Source organism: Accipiter gentilis, chromosome 4 (genome assembly GCF_929443795.1).
Source record: "Accipiter gentilis chromosome 4, bAccGen1.1, whole genome shotgun sequence".
Taxonomy (NCBI): domain Eukaryota; kingdom Metazoa; phylum Chordata; class Aves; order Accipitriformes; family Accipitridae; genus Astur; species Astur gentilis.
Window position 1 is genome coordinate 10088659 of NC_064883.1, and position 18570 is coordinate 10107228.

General features: G+C 49.0%; 1 protein-coding gene across 1 annotated transcript; it reads right to left on the reverse strand.

Moving 5' to 3' along the window:
• Positions 1-14884: 14884 nt before the first annotated feature.
• EVX1 (even-skipped homeobox 1) lies at positions 14885-18343 on the reverse strand. Its single transcript, XM_049799033.1, has 3 exons — positions 17908-18343; positions 16149-16399; positions 14885-15415 (listed from the first exon to the last, which is right to left on the reverse strand). Exons 1-3 carry the CDS (start codon positions 18341-18343, stop codon positions 14885-14887), a joined length of 1218 nt encoding a protein of 405 aa, XP_049654990.1.
• Between the last annotated feature and the right edge of the window lie 227 nt (positions 18344-18570).

An 18570-nucleotide genomic window follows, 5' to 3' on the forward strand; every position in this document is an offset into this window, starting at 1 on the left:
CACAACTTTAATGTGAGAGACAAATTCAAAGCTGCAAAGGTATTTGAAACACAGCAGAAAGCATGTTTTCTTAATCCAAGTATCTAAAAAGTGCTGAAAGAATGAAACGTACAATTGCAAACACATGCCCAAACTGAACGTGAGACTGCAAGGGGAAGCACGGTGTAGAGACCGGCTGTGTTTGCAATAACCCTGGAGACAACTGACACAATGCAAAGGTGTTGGCACTGGTCTCTGATAGCAAAAATGCAGCTGGAGGATGAAGCTCTGTTAATGAAACAAAGGTTTTACTAAGTCTCTTAATTAAATCTACAGTGGTATGTTCTATAACAGGTTGGCTTCTGACACTGTAAAGAAATGGATAAAAAGTGAATTCCAAATAGATAGTGGAGCTGAATACAACATAATCACAGCAAGTGCTGTGCCCAAGGTTAAAATTCAAAGCTCTGCACATTTCAAATAGCAAGATCAAAATGAGTCCATTTGGCAAAGCTGTCCTGGCCTGTCTGCTAACAGATAGAAGAATTTGAAATAGTGGAATAAAAAGTCCCAAGTGTGCTTGATTGAAGAGCAGTCTGCAAATGCAGATGATCAAATCCAGTAGATAACCTATCTATGGAATTGAATTCTAGACTTCCTTTCAAAGAATGCCATGGGACATTGAAGAATACAGGGTGCATTAAAGGCATGTAGCAAACCTTATAATTCTGAGGCAATTTCAGAGAGAGTGGAAAAAAATCAGCATACCAAAGTTAAAATGAATAGTTGCTCCCAGGCAGAGCCATAGAAAAAATAATGTAAGACACAACCAACAAAGAATGAGAAGACAGTAACACAACTAATTGTCATCAAAAGTGGTTTTTTCTTTGTCTGCTTTATTAAGGAAGAATCCCGTTAATAGGATCTGCCTTTTTTTTTTTAATTATAATATATTTGGTTGGCAAAGATATCTGCATTTCTCTAGCAGACTCTGAATGGCTTTTGATTTAATGCAGATTCTGATATAAAAAGTAATACTATTTGAGTGTAACACATATTAAATGGGTTGAAAACCAGATAACTAATAGATCAGCAGATGAGACAGTCCTCACTTAAGGGAGAACTATCACAGATCCTCCAGCAGTTCTCCTATGGATCACTGCTGCTCATTAATTTTATCAATAGTTTCAAGGGGGAATTGCTGGAAAAGACTGTGAATATCTTTGAACATAAATATATTTTAAGGACATGTCACTTTGACTAAATTACCTGGATCACATGGTAAATGGCCCCACATCTGATCCTGCGTTTGACTTTATCACAGGATGTGGATCTGGGACAGCCTGTGGTTGAAAGGGTTGAAACCTCTGAAGGATTGAGAATCACTGAACATGAATTCCCAAGGTGATGTGGTAGCTCGTAGGCATAATTCAAACGGAGGTAGCAAGCACAGAGAAGTTTTTTAACTGTATGTAGCATAAACCCATCATTAGAATACAATCTTCACTTTGGAAAGGATGCAGACAGATTGGGAAAATGTTCAGAAAAGTGCTAGAAGTACTATTCAGATTCGAAGGTACAATTTAAAATTTGTTTTAATCCATCCATGTACTTCTAATTTGTTGTCACTGAGCATTGCTCTAAAGGTCTCCATGATGGCACAGAATGACATGAAATGGCTGAAAGCTTTCAGGAACGTAAAGTTGTCAGAAAAGAACTGAACTGAAATAGGGTTGAGATCAACAAATCCCTAAGCTATTGACTAAGGGCTATGGGGATGTAGCCATCCCTTGCTAAACCAAATGCTTAGTGCTGTAGGCTTTCCAAGGCATGGGCTTAAACAGCATGCAGAGATTAAAAAGTCACAATCAGATACCTGTCAGGTTACAAACAGCCAAAAAGACATTGAAATGACCAAAATTATTAAAACTGAGAATCAATGACTATCTGAGGAGACATGTTTGTGAAATCAACCTGGAAGTGTCTACTCCAATACCCATTACAACTAGTGGCAGAAGGTTAAAGAAAGACTTTGGGGATTTGAGAAGGAAGCAAGAGGAATGGCTAGATGAATATCTATACAAACCTTTCAGATATCCTTCCACACTTACAAGTTACAAAGAGCAGAAAATCTGAAGTGTCCTCAGGACTTGCTTCTGGTCTGAAGCTGAACTTTTGCTTCAGCGGAAGAATGGGACATGTACTAATAGGAGAGAAGCTGTATGAATAGTGTGTCTTGTTCATGGGTAAGGGAGTGGCTAGGAATTAGCTAGAACAGCAGGAGGGTATTAGTACAATGACTCCAGGGAAGACAGCTGAAGATACAAACATGGTTCCAGCTGCAAATATGATATAATAAACAACAAACTTTGAACAAATGTAACAAAGAATGTGAAGAAAAGGAATGTTTCAGATTCTTCTACAACAGTGGTAGGGTGTGTGGATAATGCAGTCAGGGAACAGGAAAGTCTTATTAGTGAAAAGATATAGCCAGCATCACTAGCACCTGGTGGGATGAGTCATGTGAACGGAGCATCACATTCAGATTATAACCTGGATACCAGATAGAGTAAGTAAAAGTAGTGAGTAGAAGGAGGGAAGACCAACTTGGTAATTATAACTCACAAGTAAAAGGTCTCAAAAACATATGGATTGATGTACTAACTAACAAAGACCAGGGATGCTGACAGGAGTGTGTCACAAACCACCAAATCAAACCTGAGAATGGGATGAATTACCTCTTAAACATTTGTCTGCAATATCTAGGAATAAAAATAGTAGCATCTGGACAAACTCAGTTCAGCATGTGTGCTACTTTATCTCATGCAGCTAGCAGTAAACCACCACTGATAGTTTCTAAAAATCATGGATAATTCTGCAACTTGAAAGGCATGTTGTCCAGCATGGAAAAAACTATTTTTTGGACCTTGTTATGATGAATTAATTTTTAGACTGGAAACTGGTGGGTGGCTAGAGACCGGAAATTACATTGCATATGAGCAATATCTACATGGAGGGCAGCTTCTTAACTTCAGAACAGTCCTGGGAGAGAGTGAAATGAAGGCAAATGTCTGAAGTAAAAAGATCACCATACAACATGGAGAGGGAACTGTATTACATAGCAATGAGCATGCGTTAAATGTTATAAAATGCAGAAATTTGACAAGGGAAGCTAAAGACAACAGGAAAAATCCAGGGGTAATAAGTAGTAAAAGGGGTAAAAAGCAGTAAGAAAAATCCAGGGGTAAAAAGCAGTAAGAAGAAGTTCTAAAGTATAGCGATAACAAAATAAATCCTCTCAACAATGTGGATCTAATACTAGCTGGAAGTGGAAAATCAGTCTTTCAATCTTCATTTGGAAATCAGGGTGATGTAATCTTAACAAAAGAGGAAGATTAAGTACTTTTAATAGGATTATTAACTAAAGAGGATATTAAACAATGCCTAGTGGGATAGAGAAATGATAATAATGAATTTGCAAAGACTTTAAAGAAGTGACTGAGGAGAACTCTGATTTTTTTTTGCAAGAAATCTTGGAATACTGGTGACATTTCTAAAGAGATAATGTTGTGTTTCTACTCAGAAGGAGGAGGTGACCCAGTAACTGTGGGTTGATTAGCATGGCACCAATATAAAAGAAAATAACAGCAAAACTGACATTAGATGCATTTAATAAAGAATTCAGGAAAGGAATGTAAGTTATGTCAATCAACATAATTTTATGAAAAATAGGTCTTGGCGTTGCACTTTTGATTTATTTTGATGAGATTATGGGTTTAGTTTATAAGTGTCTCAGCCTAGGCTTTTGTAAGGAAGTTACCCCATGACGTTCTAATCTTAACATAGTATACGGTATCCCACCGTAGGATAGTAGGTGTCAGAGACTACTTTAAGCAAGTTAAGAATGGGCTGATTTAAAGAGCACAAGAAAGAGTTGCTGGTATAGACATCATCATGAAATGGGATTATGGCTAATGAGAGTCTGCACAGACTGGTATGTTTAGCACTGCTGGCTGTTGTAATCAGGTGGTCAGAAATACGTACATACCCAGTGTTGATCAAATTTGTTCAAGGATGCATGTGCCATATTGGGTATGCGACACCTGCACCTGTAGCTGCTACTACATCTATGAAAAGAAGACAGTGCACGGAGCAGAGCTATCAGGGGGCTACAATCTCTCTTTTTTTTTCTAGTAAATCTGTTCTTGTAGGTAACAGGGCAGTTCTGCAGCTAAGGTGCACAAACGTCACAGAGAAATTTGACCTGACAAAAAAACAGATTCTAAATATTGCAAAATATAAAATAAGACATTTAGGAACAATGCATGCAAGCTGTCCTTACAGACTGAGGAATGTGTCCTAGGAGACAGAGGTGGGGAAAAGCCATGTTGTAGTGGAGAAATGTGTGAACATGCAGTCCCATTGCAGTGCTGCAGAACTGCATTTGGGCTAGTGTAGTTCTTGGTTGCCTGTACAGGAAATATTAAATAGAAATAAAAAGACAGACTGCTGCTGGAACAAATGTTAAATACCCTCACACTGTGTAGGTAGTTATGGCTTCCACGCTTTGAGAGAGGAGACTGTAAAGCTGGGGATGGTGTAAAGAGAAAACCTCACTCAGAGCTCAATAACTGAAGAAAGTGCTTCACACTGACAAGTCACACAAAATTTATTTGCTTATTTTGTCAGAGTGAAGACAGAGGGGTACTTTACTACAGTATGTAAACTTCTTTCATGGAAAATACTGGATAATAGAAGTTCAGTAAATTAGCTGAGAAGAACAGAAGGATAAATTGCTGAGCAAGTTTTATTAGAAATAAAGAAAACTGGAGGCTTTTTTTTTTTTCCTGGTCTATTCTGTTTGCTTTTGCCAGTGAATCATGGTTTGTGTATACTACCAAGATTCTCCGTAAACTGATATTTCAGGTCACATCAGGCATATATTTTGAAAACCTTTTGCTGTCAAATACATCATATTGGGCTCAGTAAAAATTAACTGGGAGAAATCTAATGGTCTGTGATGTACAGATGAAACTGTAGGTTCTTCTAGAGTTAAACTACCAATTTACAAAGGAAAATTTTAACAAGTCTGGGAAATAACTTCTTGGAGACTTACTAAGAAAGCTTCAATATGATAACAGCAACTCTTTAATTTCTACTGGTGTGGCAGATTACAGTAGAGATCAAGTAACATCCCTTGCTGAAGGGGTGGTTATGACAAACTAAAACAACGTGCAGACAGATGCTCAACTTTACAACTGTCTTATCAAGGAAAGGCTGTTGTGAGAATTATGTTTCTGCATAAAAAAGTGATTGGGGCTGTCAGAGTAGATGATTTTGCCCTTGATGGACTTACATACAAATGATATGGTGTTGCCATATCACCATGAAGCCAGGCATCACAGTGTAGAAATGTCACCCTAACTGACTTCCTAGGTATTGAGAAGTTTAAAATCAGACCTTGGAGTATCTTTCTTTTGGCTGAAGAGGGAGGCTGGCACTGAAGGCAGAGTAAGTAGAAAATTTGCATTCGATGTAGGAATCACGTAAGGTTCTGTGTATGCTACAGTTGAATGATATGGCTGATCATCCCTTGCTCCAAATCTCAGGTGACTGCCCCTATGTGGTGTTAAGTGCAGTTTGGGTTTGGCTGGGGAATACCCTCTGAGACAATGCCAGGGAGATCAGTACTGGGAGCCAGCACAGCATCTCTGATTCCTACATCTGGGTCTGGAGTTCCCACCCCAAACTCCCACTGGTGAATATGGCTTTTCCTCTGTGAAGCAGTGTTGGAAAATGGAGGTCATGTTGCCTTTTTTCCTGTCTGTCTTGCACTATTATCTTACAAATGCTTGGGCAGAGTCCTTGGGATACAAGTGGCCAAATGGAATATGTTATAATACAAAAATCGGTAGGTGTGTCAGAAACATGGGTGTCGGCTGCCCTGCTGACATCAAAAGTAAGGAACTGTAATTAGTGATGCTACTGCTTTTTTTTCTTGGAGGACCTGGTCTCATAATCTGAAGTTCAATTAGATCATATGGGCTAAATATAAGCAGGAGTAACTGCCTCCTTACCAGCAACGCACGATTCAGTTGCTCAGCGCCACAGTACAGCTCTGTTGTAAAAACCTGCCTTTGTGACCCAAATGACACGCAGCCTTTCAGGTGGGAAGCTGTGACTGCCAAAGCAGAGGGAGAGGATATAGGGTCATGCACTCTCTATGGTGTTGTACCTCGTGAGCCAGTGTCAATGGACAGTAAAGCACTGCTTGGGGCTGAGAATGGCTGAGACACTCAGGCTTGTCCACTCATCCAAATTCACGTCACTGCTGAACCAGGAACAGGTTAGGAACATCATTTGGAGCCAGACCAACCCCTGTCAACTGGTTGAGTGCTGTCCTGCCTCCAAAGTAGATCCCACTCTACGTTTCAGGTGGCTGCAAGGGGAGCATAAATATTGACAAAGCTAGGGTTTTCCCCTGCTCCTTTTTTTCCCCTCTCTTTTCTGTATGATTTTCTACTTAACCTGTAGCTGTCAGAGGAGGCAAGTCTGTGCTGCTTTCTAGCTGAAGGTTTAATAAATCAGACCTTTTGGGTTTGGATTAAATTCTACTTCAGGTCAGGTCATTTGTGGAAAGTGGTTTCGGAACCTATGACTCAGTATCTCCACATTAGAGAAAACTTCCCTCCCTAAAGTACGCAGGCTTGAGTAAACGTTAGAATAATTGTAGGATAATTCCCAGGAGTGATTCACAGTGTATGGGAGTACAAGGCCACATATTAATTGTGTGGATCTAGTAATAGTAGTTAGTTGCTTTATTTGCTCTGTAATTCATCTTTGGTCCTGCACTGCAATAGCAGTAAGCAAACTTCCCCTAAATAGGCAAAAATGCATCTGGGGATGAGTTAAGACCTTCAGAGTTTAGTCCCAGGCAGGCAAGGTAGAAAGTGTAAATGTTTTTTAATGAAAATTTAGCAAGGTGAAATCAAGCTCTTTGGAGAACTGGCTGAACAGACTGTTAGGGTCCTTGCTCTTGGATAAGAACTTCAGAGCATTCATCCCGGTGCAAATTAAGGTCTCTCTCTAGAGTAGGGAAGTGGCATTTTCAGGCTGTCACTTTTGGTGGCAATGCATGACATACATACAGGACTTAGCTTCTGGGGACTGGATGTAAAAGATGCCCCTAATGTAACACTGTATTGCTGCTTAGGAAGAATATAGCAAAATGACAATATTTTAACACTGAAAACGCAAATGCAGAAGAGCAAATGAAATAGTTCAGCTTACAAATACCGATGCTTTCCTGTAAAAAGTCTGGTGGCTGAGTTTCAAAGTGTAACCGGGTATCCAGGATTGATGGCTCCTGAGACAGCCTCGAACTGCCTGCCTTCTCCAGAGACACTTCCCTTAACAGCAGGTTTGAGAAGTCAGCATCACTTTCCGTTCTGCCAAATTTATGTCCTTATTAATCAAAAAATCTCATCTTCCTTTGGCTTCAGGTGATTTTTTTTTTCTTAGAGTGTCGTACGACTACCCGAGCAAAAAGAAAAAAAAAAAGAAAAAAAAAAAAAGAAAAAAAAAAAAAGAAAGAAAAGAAAACCAGAATTGTGTCAAGGTGAGCTTCCAGTGACAGCTGTCTTTTATTCCCTTTTTTTTCTAGCACGCCCCTTTTGAGGGTTCTTGTCAAGTACGAACTTTCCCCCCGCCTCTCTCTCTTTCCGACCGACTTCTGATCTCAGAAATGCTTTTTATACGTTTGATGGATGAAGCGATCAATTTCTTTTTCGACCGAGCATTTTGGTTTGGAATAAATTGGCGGCGCTTTTTCCTCCCCGCCTGTTTGTGTATTTGTTTTGTTTCCTCCTCCCCCAAGGTAAATCTAGACCGCTGTAACGGCATCGATATATACAGTACGTGTCGTTTAAATAAGACGTTTTATCAAGCGTCTTTAAATCTGCGGTCAGCCTCATTTAACCTCTAAAATTACGCTTAACAGGCGACCTTCATTAGCCAAATTGGAAGGAACGTGCGGTATGTTTTAAGCAGCGTCGTTTCCACGCTCACACACCCCCCCGACTCCGCAGCGAGAGAGGGATTTATTTGATCGCGGAGGCTGGGGTAAAACGTGGAGTCAGCTATGCTCCGCGCCCCTCCTTGCCTGGGCACACGGGTGTCCGTGGCACGGAGCCCCGCAGGACGGTTTGCAAGCAGTTGGTCTCAGGTTTGCGGGGTCTTTTCCCCCCCCACACCCCGTCCTGCTCGGAGGGATGCAGGATTCGTGCCGCCCGGCAGGATTATTTATTTATTTATTTATTTATTTATTTATTTATTTATTACCTTGCGAGCAGGCAGGGCTTGCCGGGGGAGCGCTCGCCGCCCCCCGCTCCCGGGTTGCCTGTCCCAGAGGACACCAATTAAAGGCACTAATTGGACAGCGATACATCAAAGTCCGCCGCTGAGACTGGCTCCTCCGAGCTCCGGGGGTCCTGCAGTCAGGCTTTTGTTGTAGGCACCGGCGTTGCTTCAGGTTTCCGTGTCGGGCGGCGAAGGGGGCAGCAGGGACGCACACCCGCGCATAACACGCCCACGCACCCGGACGACTCCTCCGGCCCGCTGCCCGAAACCCTCGCGTTTCCCTGTCCGTGGGTGGGTGCGCGGGAAAACTGCGTTGCCTCGGGGCTCCTGGCTCCGCGGGAGGACGTGTCACCGCTGGCCCTCGCGTGCTCCCACCCAGGAAACCCACCTCCCCGTGGGCAGAGTGGCCACCGCTCTCTTTGCGGTCGAACTTTGGTGGCTCCCAGGGGGTCTTCCGTGACTCCTCGTCCCCAGGAGTTAGACGGGGCCGGCGGACCCGCGCTGCCCATGGGTGCTGGGAGCTCCCACCCTCGGGCTGCCGTGGAGAGGGGACGCGGGGCCCTACCCCTAGCACAGCCCAGGCGCTCCCTCCGGGCTGCCTTCCCGGTGCTCCGGGGCCAGCCTCTTTGGGGCAGCAGGTGTTTCTCCGAGCCCGGGACAACCTCTCGAGGCTGGGCAGGAGTCTGAAACGGCCCTTGCAGAGTGGGGGGGACGAGGGCATCAGGTAAATAGGTCTGTGTTTGGAGAAGGGCTAAGGAGAGCGAGGAGCCGGTTACACACCGGGACACTGCCCAGTAACCGCCGTCTCTTCCCTGTTTTCCATCTCTTCTTCGAGAGATGCAACAATTCTCCCGGTTACCAAACGGCTTGCTTCAACTTTCGGAGCGGTTTCATTAACCCTGAGTTACTCAGGACCCTGTTCTTTTCCAGGTGCGGCTCGCCCGAGACCGAGGGAAGAGCCGGCGTTTGCAGGAGAGGAGCAGGGATGCTCCGCCGGCTTCATCCCGAAGCAGGCAGGCACCGGCCCCGGGAGAGGCCGGTAGCGTCCAAGGCTAGGCTGGGAGAGACGCAAGGCTCGGGCAAAAGCAGGGCCGGTGGGGCAGATATATGTATGGATCTCGAACAGGCAGTCAGGGGCAGAAAATGACAGTCGTCCTCGCAGCCGGGGCTTGGCACCCCCAGGCTGAGCAGCAGCGCGGTTTGCGCGTTACTGCGTGGTTAAAAGCTGGTTTTTTTAACGTGTCCGTGGTTTCTCGGCGGAGCGTAAGAGGCGATAGATACGGCAGGGATGGAGTTTGGCAGTGGTCCCCTTTCCACCGCACCTGCAGCTCCGCTCCCTTCCTCAGACCGGGGAGGATGTGCCGGGAGAGAGAGGAGGTGTTTGATCATTTACTGCCCACGGAGGCATTTGTTTTTGATTTTGCAAACGCTTCCCTTTAAGTAATTGTTCCTGTTAAGAGCGTATACCTTTCACTGGGCTTCGCCGCGCTATAAATAATCTCGATGAAGATGCAAGGATATGACTTTCACAAGATTGGACAATTGATTAAATCTGTGACCTGCAATTGCGAATAATCTTGGAAGGCTATTTAAACAGATGAAGGCCTAAATTGTCTTGCTTGTATCTGAATTAATTTCTCATTCATCATCATTATGGAGTGATTGGTTCTATTCAGGCTTTGCAGCCTGCTGGAACGAAACTGGATTTAAATGAGACTGTAACACAATTTAAATGCTCCCCAGCTTTAACGAGGCCAATCGAGCAGCTGCAATAAATACAAATATTTTTCTAAACAGCCTTGTTTTAAATAATTACTTAATACTTTCATGTGATGTTCTTAAGTGGCAATTTCTGTCTCTGAAGTCCCAGGCACTTCTTTGCAGAGAGGGCAGCAGGGAAAATCACTTCGTCTGTTTGCTTTGTGCCTATATGTGCATGCAATACACCGACGGAGATTCTTTAAAATGAGGTGTGTAAATATTACTGTAAACCTGTGCTACACTCTTGGTCGTAGGTACACTCAGTTTAACTGATTAAAACAAAAAAAGCAAACGGTGAATTGGAGGCCAGAGGTTGCGATTTATTTGTTTTCTTGTTTGAAGGTCCCGAACTAGCTATGTCTTCTTCCCCCTACTTGAGAGAGAAAAGAAGGAAAACTTTCCCAAGACAGGGACCGGTTCTGGCCAGGACCTGCCCTAATCGACGCTAACCGCAGCCCCTCCCCGGTACCAGCTCTCCAGACCTGCGCGGGGGTCAGCCCATCCGCGGGTGCGGAAGGGGAACGGGACCCTCCCGCCTTACAAAAGAAGCAGCAAGAAGACCTGGAGGGAGCAGGCAACAAACGAGGGGCTCCGGGGAGAAGGATGCAGCAAAAGGACGTGGGATGGGTTTCCCGCCCCCTTTACACCCACCGAGGAACCTGATGCGCCTAAATGAAGCCATTTGTGTTAACGAGACTCCAGCTCATCCTGACGTTGGCTTTACCCCAGGGTGATGCTATTGTAAGCGGCAGGACAGCGGGCCTTGGGGTGACATATGGTGGAGGGTGCTTTCAGGGGCTAAACTCAGTAGTAAAATAAAGTAGCCAGGCGAGCAGGAGAATAATAGAAAACAAAAGGATCCTTCAGATAGAGAAGCCAAAAAGCTAAAGGAGCCGCATGCCTTTCTGCAGGTGCCGGCAAACGACTGAACAACCCCGCAGAAAGTGTGGAATATGGGGAGCCGATTTTCTAACGATTTGGGCGCTGGAGTAAAGAATAGTGCTGGGAAAGCAGATCCGATCCAGTTTAATCATACAACCTTAATAAAAACATATAGCCTGCGACGGGAAAGTAAGCGGCAATCTCGGTGCTATCTCACTTAATGGTTTAGGAGGTGACACATAAAACACAACAAAGATGGGCTGAGTGATTTGATAGTAACGGAGCAATTTAATGCGCGAGTTACAGCACTGCTCCGCGGGATCGTTTAGGCTTCGCCCGTTCTCTAGAGCTCATCTTCTTCCTCTTCTGGTCCTTTTTTTATTAGTAGTATTATTATTCAGTTGTTTAAAATGAGCATTATCCCAAACATATGCAGCGCAATCAGCTCGGTCACACTTACAAGAACACGCTTTAATAAGGCAATCAATCAAACGCTAACAAGGCGGGGAAGGCCTTTCGGAGCGGAATTTGGCTGGCTGGGAAGCGGACCCGATGCGGCACACGGGGTACCCCGAAGACCGCTCCGCGCCCGCTGGTGACAAGCGGAGGCGGATGCCCACCGCCGGCTCCCCGGCGGCCGCGCTGCCTCCACGGCAGCGGCGAGGGCAATTCCCCCCGGGGCCCCGGCCCGGGCCTCACCCTAATTCCTCGAAGGGTCTCATCCCCGGCCGGGGCGAGGCAAGGGAGACCCGCCTGCCTGGTGGCAGCGGCTCGGGGCCAGAGGCAGAGCCTGCTGCCGGCTGGGTGCCCCGTGTCTGCCCCCGCCGCCGGCTATGCCCCACGCGTGCCCGGAGCCGGCGCCCAGCGTGGGGCCGCGGGTACCCCCACCGGCGGCGAAGGCGTTAACGGCACCGGCCCCACGCAGCAAAAGGAAAATTTCATTATGAAGTAATGAGTAATTCCTCCCAGTGAGATGTATTGTTGTATCTTCCACTTCAATTTAGGAGCACAGCGGCTCAATTACCTAGAAAATACAGTCAATTAAAGGCTGCTGATTGGACACGAGGACGGATCATCGATCTTGTACTTTCCAATATCGCTCCAGACACCTCATTTTCCCTCCCCTATTAACTGAAAATACTCTTGGCATTACCGCGACCCGCAGCCTATTTACCTGTCGCAGGCAATCTCTGCCCTGTGACCGAGCCACGGAGAAATTCACAGCCGCCCTTCGCCGCAGCATCATCCGAGAACGGGCGGCCGGGAGGGCAGCAATGGCTGCCCGGAGCAGCGGGGGAGAGTGGGGACCGTGCCGGCTGCGGGCGACCCGCGTCCCAGGCTCCCGGTCTCTGCCTCCCGGCTGCCCGCCCGTTAAGGCGGGGTGGGGGGGGGGGTGTCCCCTTTACGGGTGGAAGCGGTACACAGCGGGTTAAATATTCTCTCTCTCACACACAGCTAGATATATAAAATAGACGTATTCGAAAAAAAATATATATATATTGCCCTGCGCCCTAGCCGGCGGCATTCTGCGAACTGGGCATTTTGCAGGAGCAAACTGGTGCCGCGGTCTTTCCGCAGGCGACGCATGGCAGCAGCTCTGGCCGGATCCTGCCCTGCGATCGCGGCCCAGCAGGTGCCTCCGCTTGGCCGGGGAAGAGAGAGTCGTGGGCAGTCTAGGACCCCCCGGTTTTGCTGGGCAGCACTCAGCAGCACCCCACCCCCACCCCCCCCGCGCTCCCTTCTCCTGGGGTCGCCGGGTCGTGGGGGTTGGGGGTGTATCAGGCACTTGCTCCGCAGCTCCCGGTTTGTCGGACTCGGTTCTTCTCCTCTCCGCTAAAAGACAAAGTAAGGAGGGGAAAGGCTTGCAAAGCTCGGATGTTGTCCGGCGCTGCCCTGGGACGCTGTTTCCAATTGTTATTTCCGGGGGGGGTGGGGGGTTGTGGGGGGGGTGAATCTATTTGTGAGTGTCCAAAAAAGGGCCATCGGTTTCCATGTCCATGAGGACATCTCATTCAGAAAGGGCGGAACGATCTGTCCTTAATGATTTAAAGATGGTGACTTTGGATCAGTTTTTAAAAAGCTCTAATAAACAAATTTTTTTTGATTGGAAAAATATATCCTGGCACGCCTGTGTCTCTTCCCTGCTCTCCATCCGCTATAGGGAAGAGCTGCTATTCACTCCCTGTCCTAAGGACAACAAGTCTCCGGTGTGACAATAAACCAGAGGCTCCTCAGCAATTTAACACAAAGTAGATAGCGGAGGTGTCAACACGTCTTTGTTCTGCCCAGCATTTCTTTTCCTGCTTGTTGAACTGTAACTATTAGAAATTGCACGGAGGTGAAATTCGACTTAAGCAACACTTTTACTTTTTTTTTTTTTTAAACAAACACAATAAAAATATGGGTGATATATTGCTAAAATGTGTCTGTTGTTGTTATCCTTGGTGGTGGTGTTATTGTCGTTGCAACAAATTATGACAGTGTATTCTTTGGGCTAATTTAAAATAGAATGAAATAAACGATTCCTGTTTTGGAAGAAAATGCTACCCAGCCCGGTGTCGGTAGGGTTTTTTTAAATTTTAGGTTGACAGAAATCCAAGCAAAAGCAATGATGCTACCTCCTTCCGAAATACCTGCAAGAGGAGATGGGGGGACTTGTGGGAGAAATACTCCCCAAGAAGGAAGAGGGACCAGTGTGAAGGACACATACAGATGCAAAGATTAGGGGTGGGGAAAGAAACACAAAACCCAACGCATGGATTAAATAACAATTAAAAAAAAAGGGGGGGAGGGGGGGGGGGAAGAAAGAAGATGCAGGACGCAGCAAGGAAAAGCCAATGAGAGGACTGAAGGCTGAAGTACAAAGGAAGGGAAATCGCCTTTGCTCCAATTTACAGACTGGTGATTGTCTGAAGGAGTTGTGCTCCCTGTCACCTAATCTCTTCCCTCGGCGGCTTGTTAGCGTTTGGCACGGTGTCTCTGCTCATAGAGCATTATACATTCGATATTCAAAAACCCTCCTTACATATACATCACTTGCTAATTTCGTCAGTGTGGGCACATTTCAGCGACTGATAATAGGACTTCGTTATTTAAAGGACAAATAGCTCTGACCCATAAAGAGGCAGGAGCTCGTATTTTTTCCCTGCCAATTCCAGCCTGCCTCTTAAAAAATAAAAGTTGGAATGAAAGAGGAGACGAAATGCTGGATTTCTGCTCGAAACGAAGGAGGAGACAAGGGAGAGTAAAGAATGCAATTAAACCACGAAAGTAATGTACAGAATGTCAGGTTTTCTTTATGGTAAAGCATTGTTTTTCTCTATAGAGATAACTGGATAATACTGTTAAGTTGCAATCCAGAAACCTTTTGTTTTTGCTGTTTTCTCGTTGTGTTTTATTTTCTGAACACTCTGGTAGATTACATCTTTGCTTTCTTCATGCGCACAAGCCATTTCGTTATCGAGATAATGTTTCTTTCAAGTATTTCAGATTTTCCTTCTCCGTCTCGTAGGTTTGTGCATAAGGTTTGTTGCTGCGACCCGCAGAAGCCCCAGCCCTTGGTAAGAAGTCTATCCATGGAAAAGAAAGTCCCGGCTCATTTCTATATGTTACCGAAGTGTATTTCATTCGGGTTGGTTTTCTTCCTCTTCCGTGCCTAAAATCCTTCTCGGACATAAATCACTAGTCATTTCTTTCCTCCTTCTTTTTCCCCTTGGAATGTAGAACCTTTTAAGACGGAGATATTTTTAGTCTGTCTTTTTTTTTTTTTTTTTTTTTTTTTTTTCCCCCGTAGGTGTCCACTTCTGGGGAGAGAACACGATTAAATAAACATCGGCTGTAGGTACATTAACTCGAAGAGAAGCCCGGGAAAGGGGCGAGTTTTTAGTAACCCTGAGACGCAGGTTTATCTCGTTAAAGGTACTTCTTCCCGCTGGTCCATGGAGACTGAGGTGGCTTTGCTCAGCACAGAGGGCGTGAAAGTGAGGAAAGAGTCAGTCCTGGTTGTGGCCGAACAGGTAAAGTCTGATCCGGAGGGTCTCTGCGCCAGCCCGTTGGACTGGCCGCTGTGGCAAGCCAGGCAGGAGCAGGGGTTGCCCCCGGCGCTGCTGAGTCCATGAGTCGGGGCGGGGTAGAGAGAGGGATGCCTGAAGGCGCACAGCAGTTCTGGTCTCGGGTAGGGGTGGGAGAGGACCCTGAAGGTGTCCAGCGGCCTCAGGGGGGTGCTGAAGGGGGTGGCGGCAGAGGCCGACGTGGCGCCGATGCCCATGTGGGAGTAGTAGGGCAGGGGCAGGTGGGAGGGGAAGGGGTAGGGCAGGTTGCCGGTGGCCGCCGCGTGGCTCATCATGTACGTATAGAACGCCGGGTCGGCCGGGTGAGGCCAGGTCATGGCCAGGCGCTGCCGCTTGTCCTTCATCCTGCGGTTCTGGAACCAAACCTGCGGGGAGAGGGGAGGCGAGACCCGTCACCCGCCGCCGCCGCCGCCGCCGCCCCGCTCCGCCCGCCCGACCGCCGGCCCCGGGCCCTGCGGTTCTGCCGGCAAGCGGAGACCGGCGCCCGCTCTCGCTCCCAGGGGGAGTTGTCATCGCGTACGGAGGGGTCGGTTAAGCCCGTACAGGGAGACCCAGTGGAGCAGCCTTTTTGGGGTGCTTGTTTTCCTTTCCTCTTGCTAGGGCTTGTCCTGCTGACACCCCACCCCCCACCCCCCCCCCCGCCCCCGACTCTGGGCAAGCCCGGCGGCTCTGCCTGCTTACTGCCGTTTTGCAGCCAGAGCTACCTGGGATTATTGTTGTCGGCTTTATTTTCATGTGCAAATGTTTTTGAAAAGGCAAAGCCAAGCGAGATCAAAACACGAGCTGCTACTGGCTTCCTCTTCCCTCCCCCAAGAGCTGAGCGAGGCTTGGACTGGACTGCAGAGAGGATTAAAAATAATCTGCTAGGGAGAGGCCGGATTAGCGGTGCTGGCTGGGATGGCTCCGGGAGCCGTGTTCTCTCTCCCGCATTGCTGCTTGCTGCAGGGTGCGGGCAGGGCCAGGAAAGGGGCGGGGGGGTGGGGGGGAGGCGGGAGAGGGAGGGTTGTGCTGGCGAAGTGCTTTCCCGAGTTTTGCAAGGAAGTTTGGCCATATAGATTTATATCGTGCTAATTGGAAACATGTCCGAGCTGTGCGTACCTTGATGGTGGTTTCTGGCAGATTTAGAGCAGCCGCCAGTTCACATCTCCGGGGCCTGGACACGTAGTTCTCCCGGTAAAACTCCTTCTCCAGCCGGGCGATCTGCTCGCGGGTGAAGGCGGTGCGGTAGCGGCGCATCTGGTCGCTGGCGCTGCAGACCAGCGAGCCCTGGGAGCCGCCGCTGCCTCCGCTGCCCTTGGGGTGATCCCCCCCGCCGCTGGGGCTGCCGGCCAGCGCCTCGGAGCACGGCCCTGCGTGGGGAGCCCGGAGCAGAGACACACGCTCGGAGGCGGGCGGGCACGGAGGGATGGTCGCCGCCCGCCGCCCCAGCGAGCTCCCTTCTCCCCTCCGCCCTCCCATCCCTCCCCATTCGCCTTTTCTCTGACTGCCCGGGTGTACCGAGGATGCCGGGGAGACATCCGAGAGGGACCCGAGGGAAGAGCGGGAATGCAGCACCGGTTAAGGGGTTGACGGGTGTTTACTCACTCTGGCTGAAAGGCTACCTGGCCCACACACACACAAACACACGCACGCACCCCCCGCCCTGAGAGTGTCTGTTCGATGCCCCCCCGCTCGCTTCCCGCACTGTGAAGCCTGAGGCGGCCGCCGCGGCATCCCCCGACCCTGAGCGGCTCGGAAAGGCAGGTGTGCCCACCGCCCGAGCCGCACGGCTCCGCGGCCCCTTCCTCCAGCCCAGCGAGGGCCCAGGAGCGGAGCAGCCGGCAGGCAGGCACCCTGCTCCCTCCGAGGGGGAGGTGAGGCCTCGGGGACTCTTCGCTCAGCCTCCAAAGCCCAGGACGGGATATTTTCAGCGAGCCTCGAAGGGACGAGTGAGGGCAGACAGCGCTCTCCTCGCTTCCCGGCTTCTTCTTGAAGTGATGGACGAGTGGGGAGGGGGGAGAAGTGGGTTGTTGTGGGGTAGGGGGGGGATCTGCCGGGCTGGGAAGGTGGGAATAAGGAGTGGGGGCAGGGGGAAAAGGGGCCTGGCCGCTGCGTTTGCTTTCAAATGCAACTCTCCCTCATTGTGCCCGAGACCAAAGGCAATTAATTCATTGGGACCATTTCCGAGCTGGCGCCATCGAGACATAGAAGTGACAAGGTAATTTGGACCTCTCCTCTTCCACCCCCCCCCCCTTTTTTTTTTTTTTTTTAACCCAACGTGCAAACAAGGACCTCGCTGCCGCACTTGGGGCAGGCAGGAGTCGGCGAGCGATTTTACGGTCTTTATGGGCGCTTCCGCACCCGCCCGGCCACATTTCACCCTGCAAAACCACAAACAGCTCTCGGCCAGAAAGCCCGTTTGATCTTGCTCCCCCACCCCGCCAACACATACAAAAAACCCCGCCGGTGGGGAGGATCGGAAGGGATTTCCTGGAGCATGCACTGTCCAGGCGATGGGGAAGAATAAAAAAAATAAAAAAGATGGAGGGGGAGAGTGGGTGGTGGTCTCGGCCAAGGGGGTCCTACGGGACAAGCTGCAGACCTGATGCATCCACGGCGGGAAGCCTGGCTCCCCTCCAGGGACGCGGGGGCTGCCCAGTGTCGTGTCCTCTGACTCCCAGACAAGCCTCCCGGTGGCAGGGAGCTGAGGAATCAGCCAGGAAAGGAGATCCCCCCGCACACACCCCGATTTCGCTGCCCCTCGCTCAGCTGGCGAGGGGAAGACCCCCTCCGGCACTTTTCCCCCCGTTCCCCCCCAGTGCTGCCCCCCAGCCCCGGAGCGGGCGGGGGGCCGGAGGCGTGGGAAGGAGTTGGGTACCTTTGCTGTGCTGGTACTCGGCGCTCCCCGTGGCGCAGTCCGGGGTGCAGCTCACCTCGATTTCCTCATAGAAATCCGACTCGGTGTCCGAGCTGCTCTGCTGCCCTTTGCTGGAGGGGGGCTCCGGGGCGGGGGGCTGCTGTCCGGCCGAAAGCAGTGCTGCCGCCGCCGAGCGGCTCTCCGGCACCGTCCCTGTCCCTGGCAGCACCTCCACCTCCTCTTCGTCTTCTCCTTCGCCACCTCCTCCTCCTCCTCCTCTCTCCCGGGACGACAAGGGGCCAGGTCTGGGGCTGAGGCAGTTCCGATGGATCATCTTCTCCGGCGGCTCCGCAGCGGGGCTCCCCACTGCTTCGGACAAATTAGGCACCCTCTTGCCAACTAGAGCGCCAAGTTGTGTCCCTTCCAGAAACATCACCATCTCCTTCCTGGTTTCCATTGTGGCTTTGCTTAAGGGAGGGGGGAAAAAAATCCAGATCTCTTCCCCCCCTCCCTCCCGCTCCCGCCCCAGCCTCGTACAAACCCAGCAACCCTCTCCTGCCAATGCAGAGGAGCAAGCGGTGAGATAGGGTGACCTTGTGATGCGAGCGCTACACTCTGCTGTGCTGCTCTGGGAGGGATCACCATTGCCCTCTTCTTTCTAAGCTGTCATCCTCAATGGTGCAG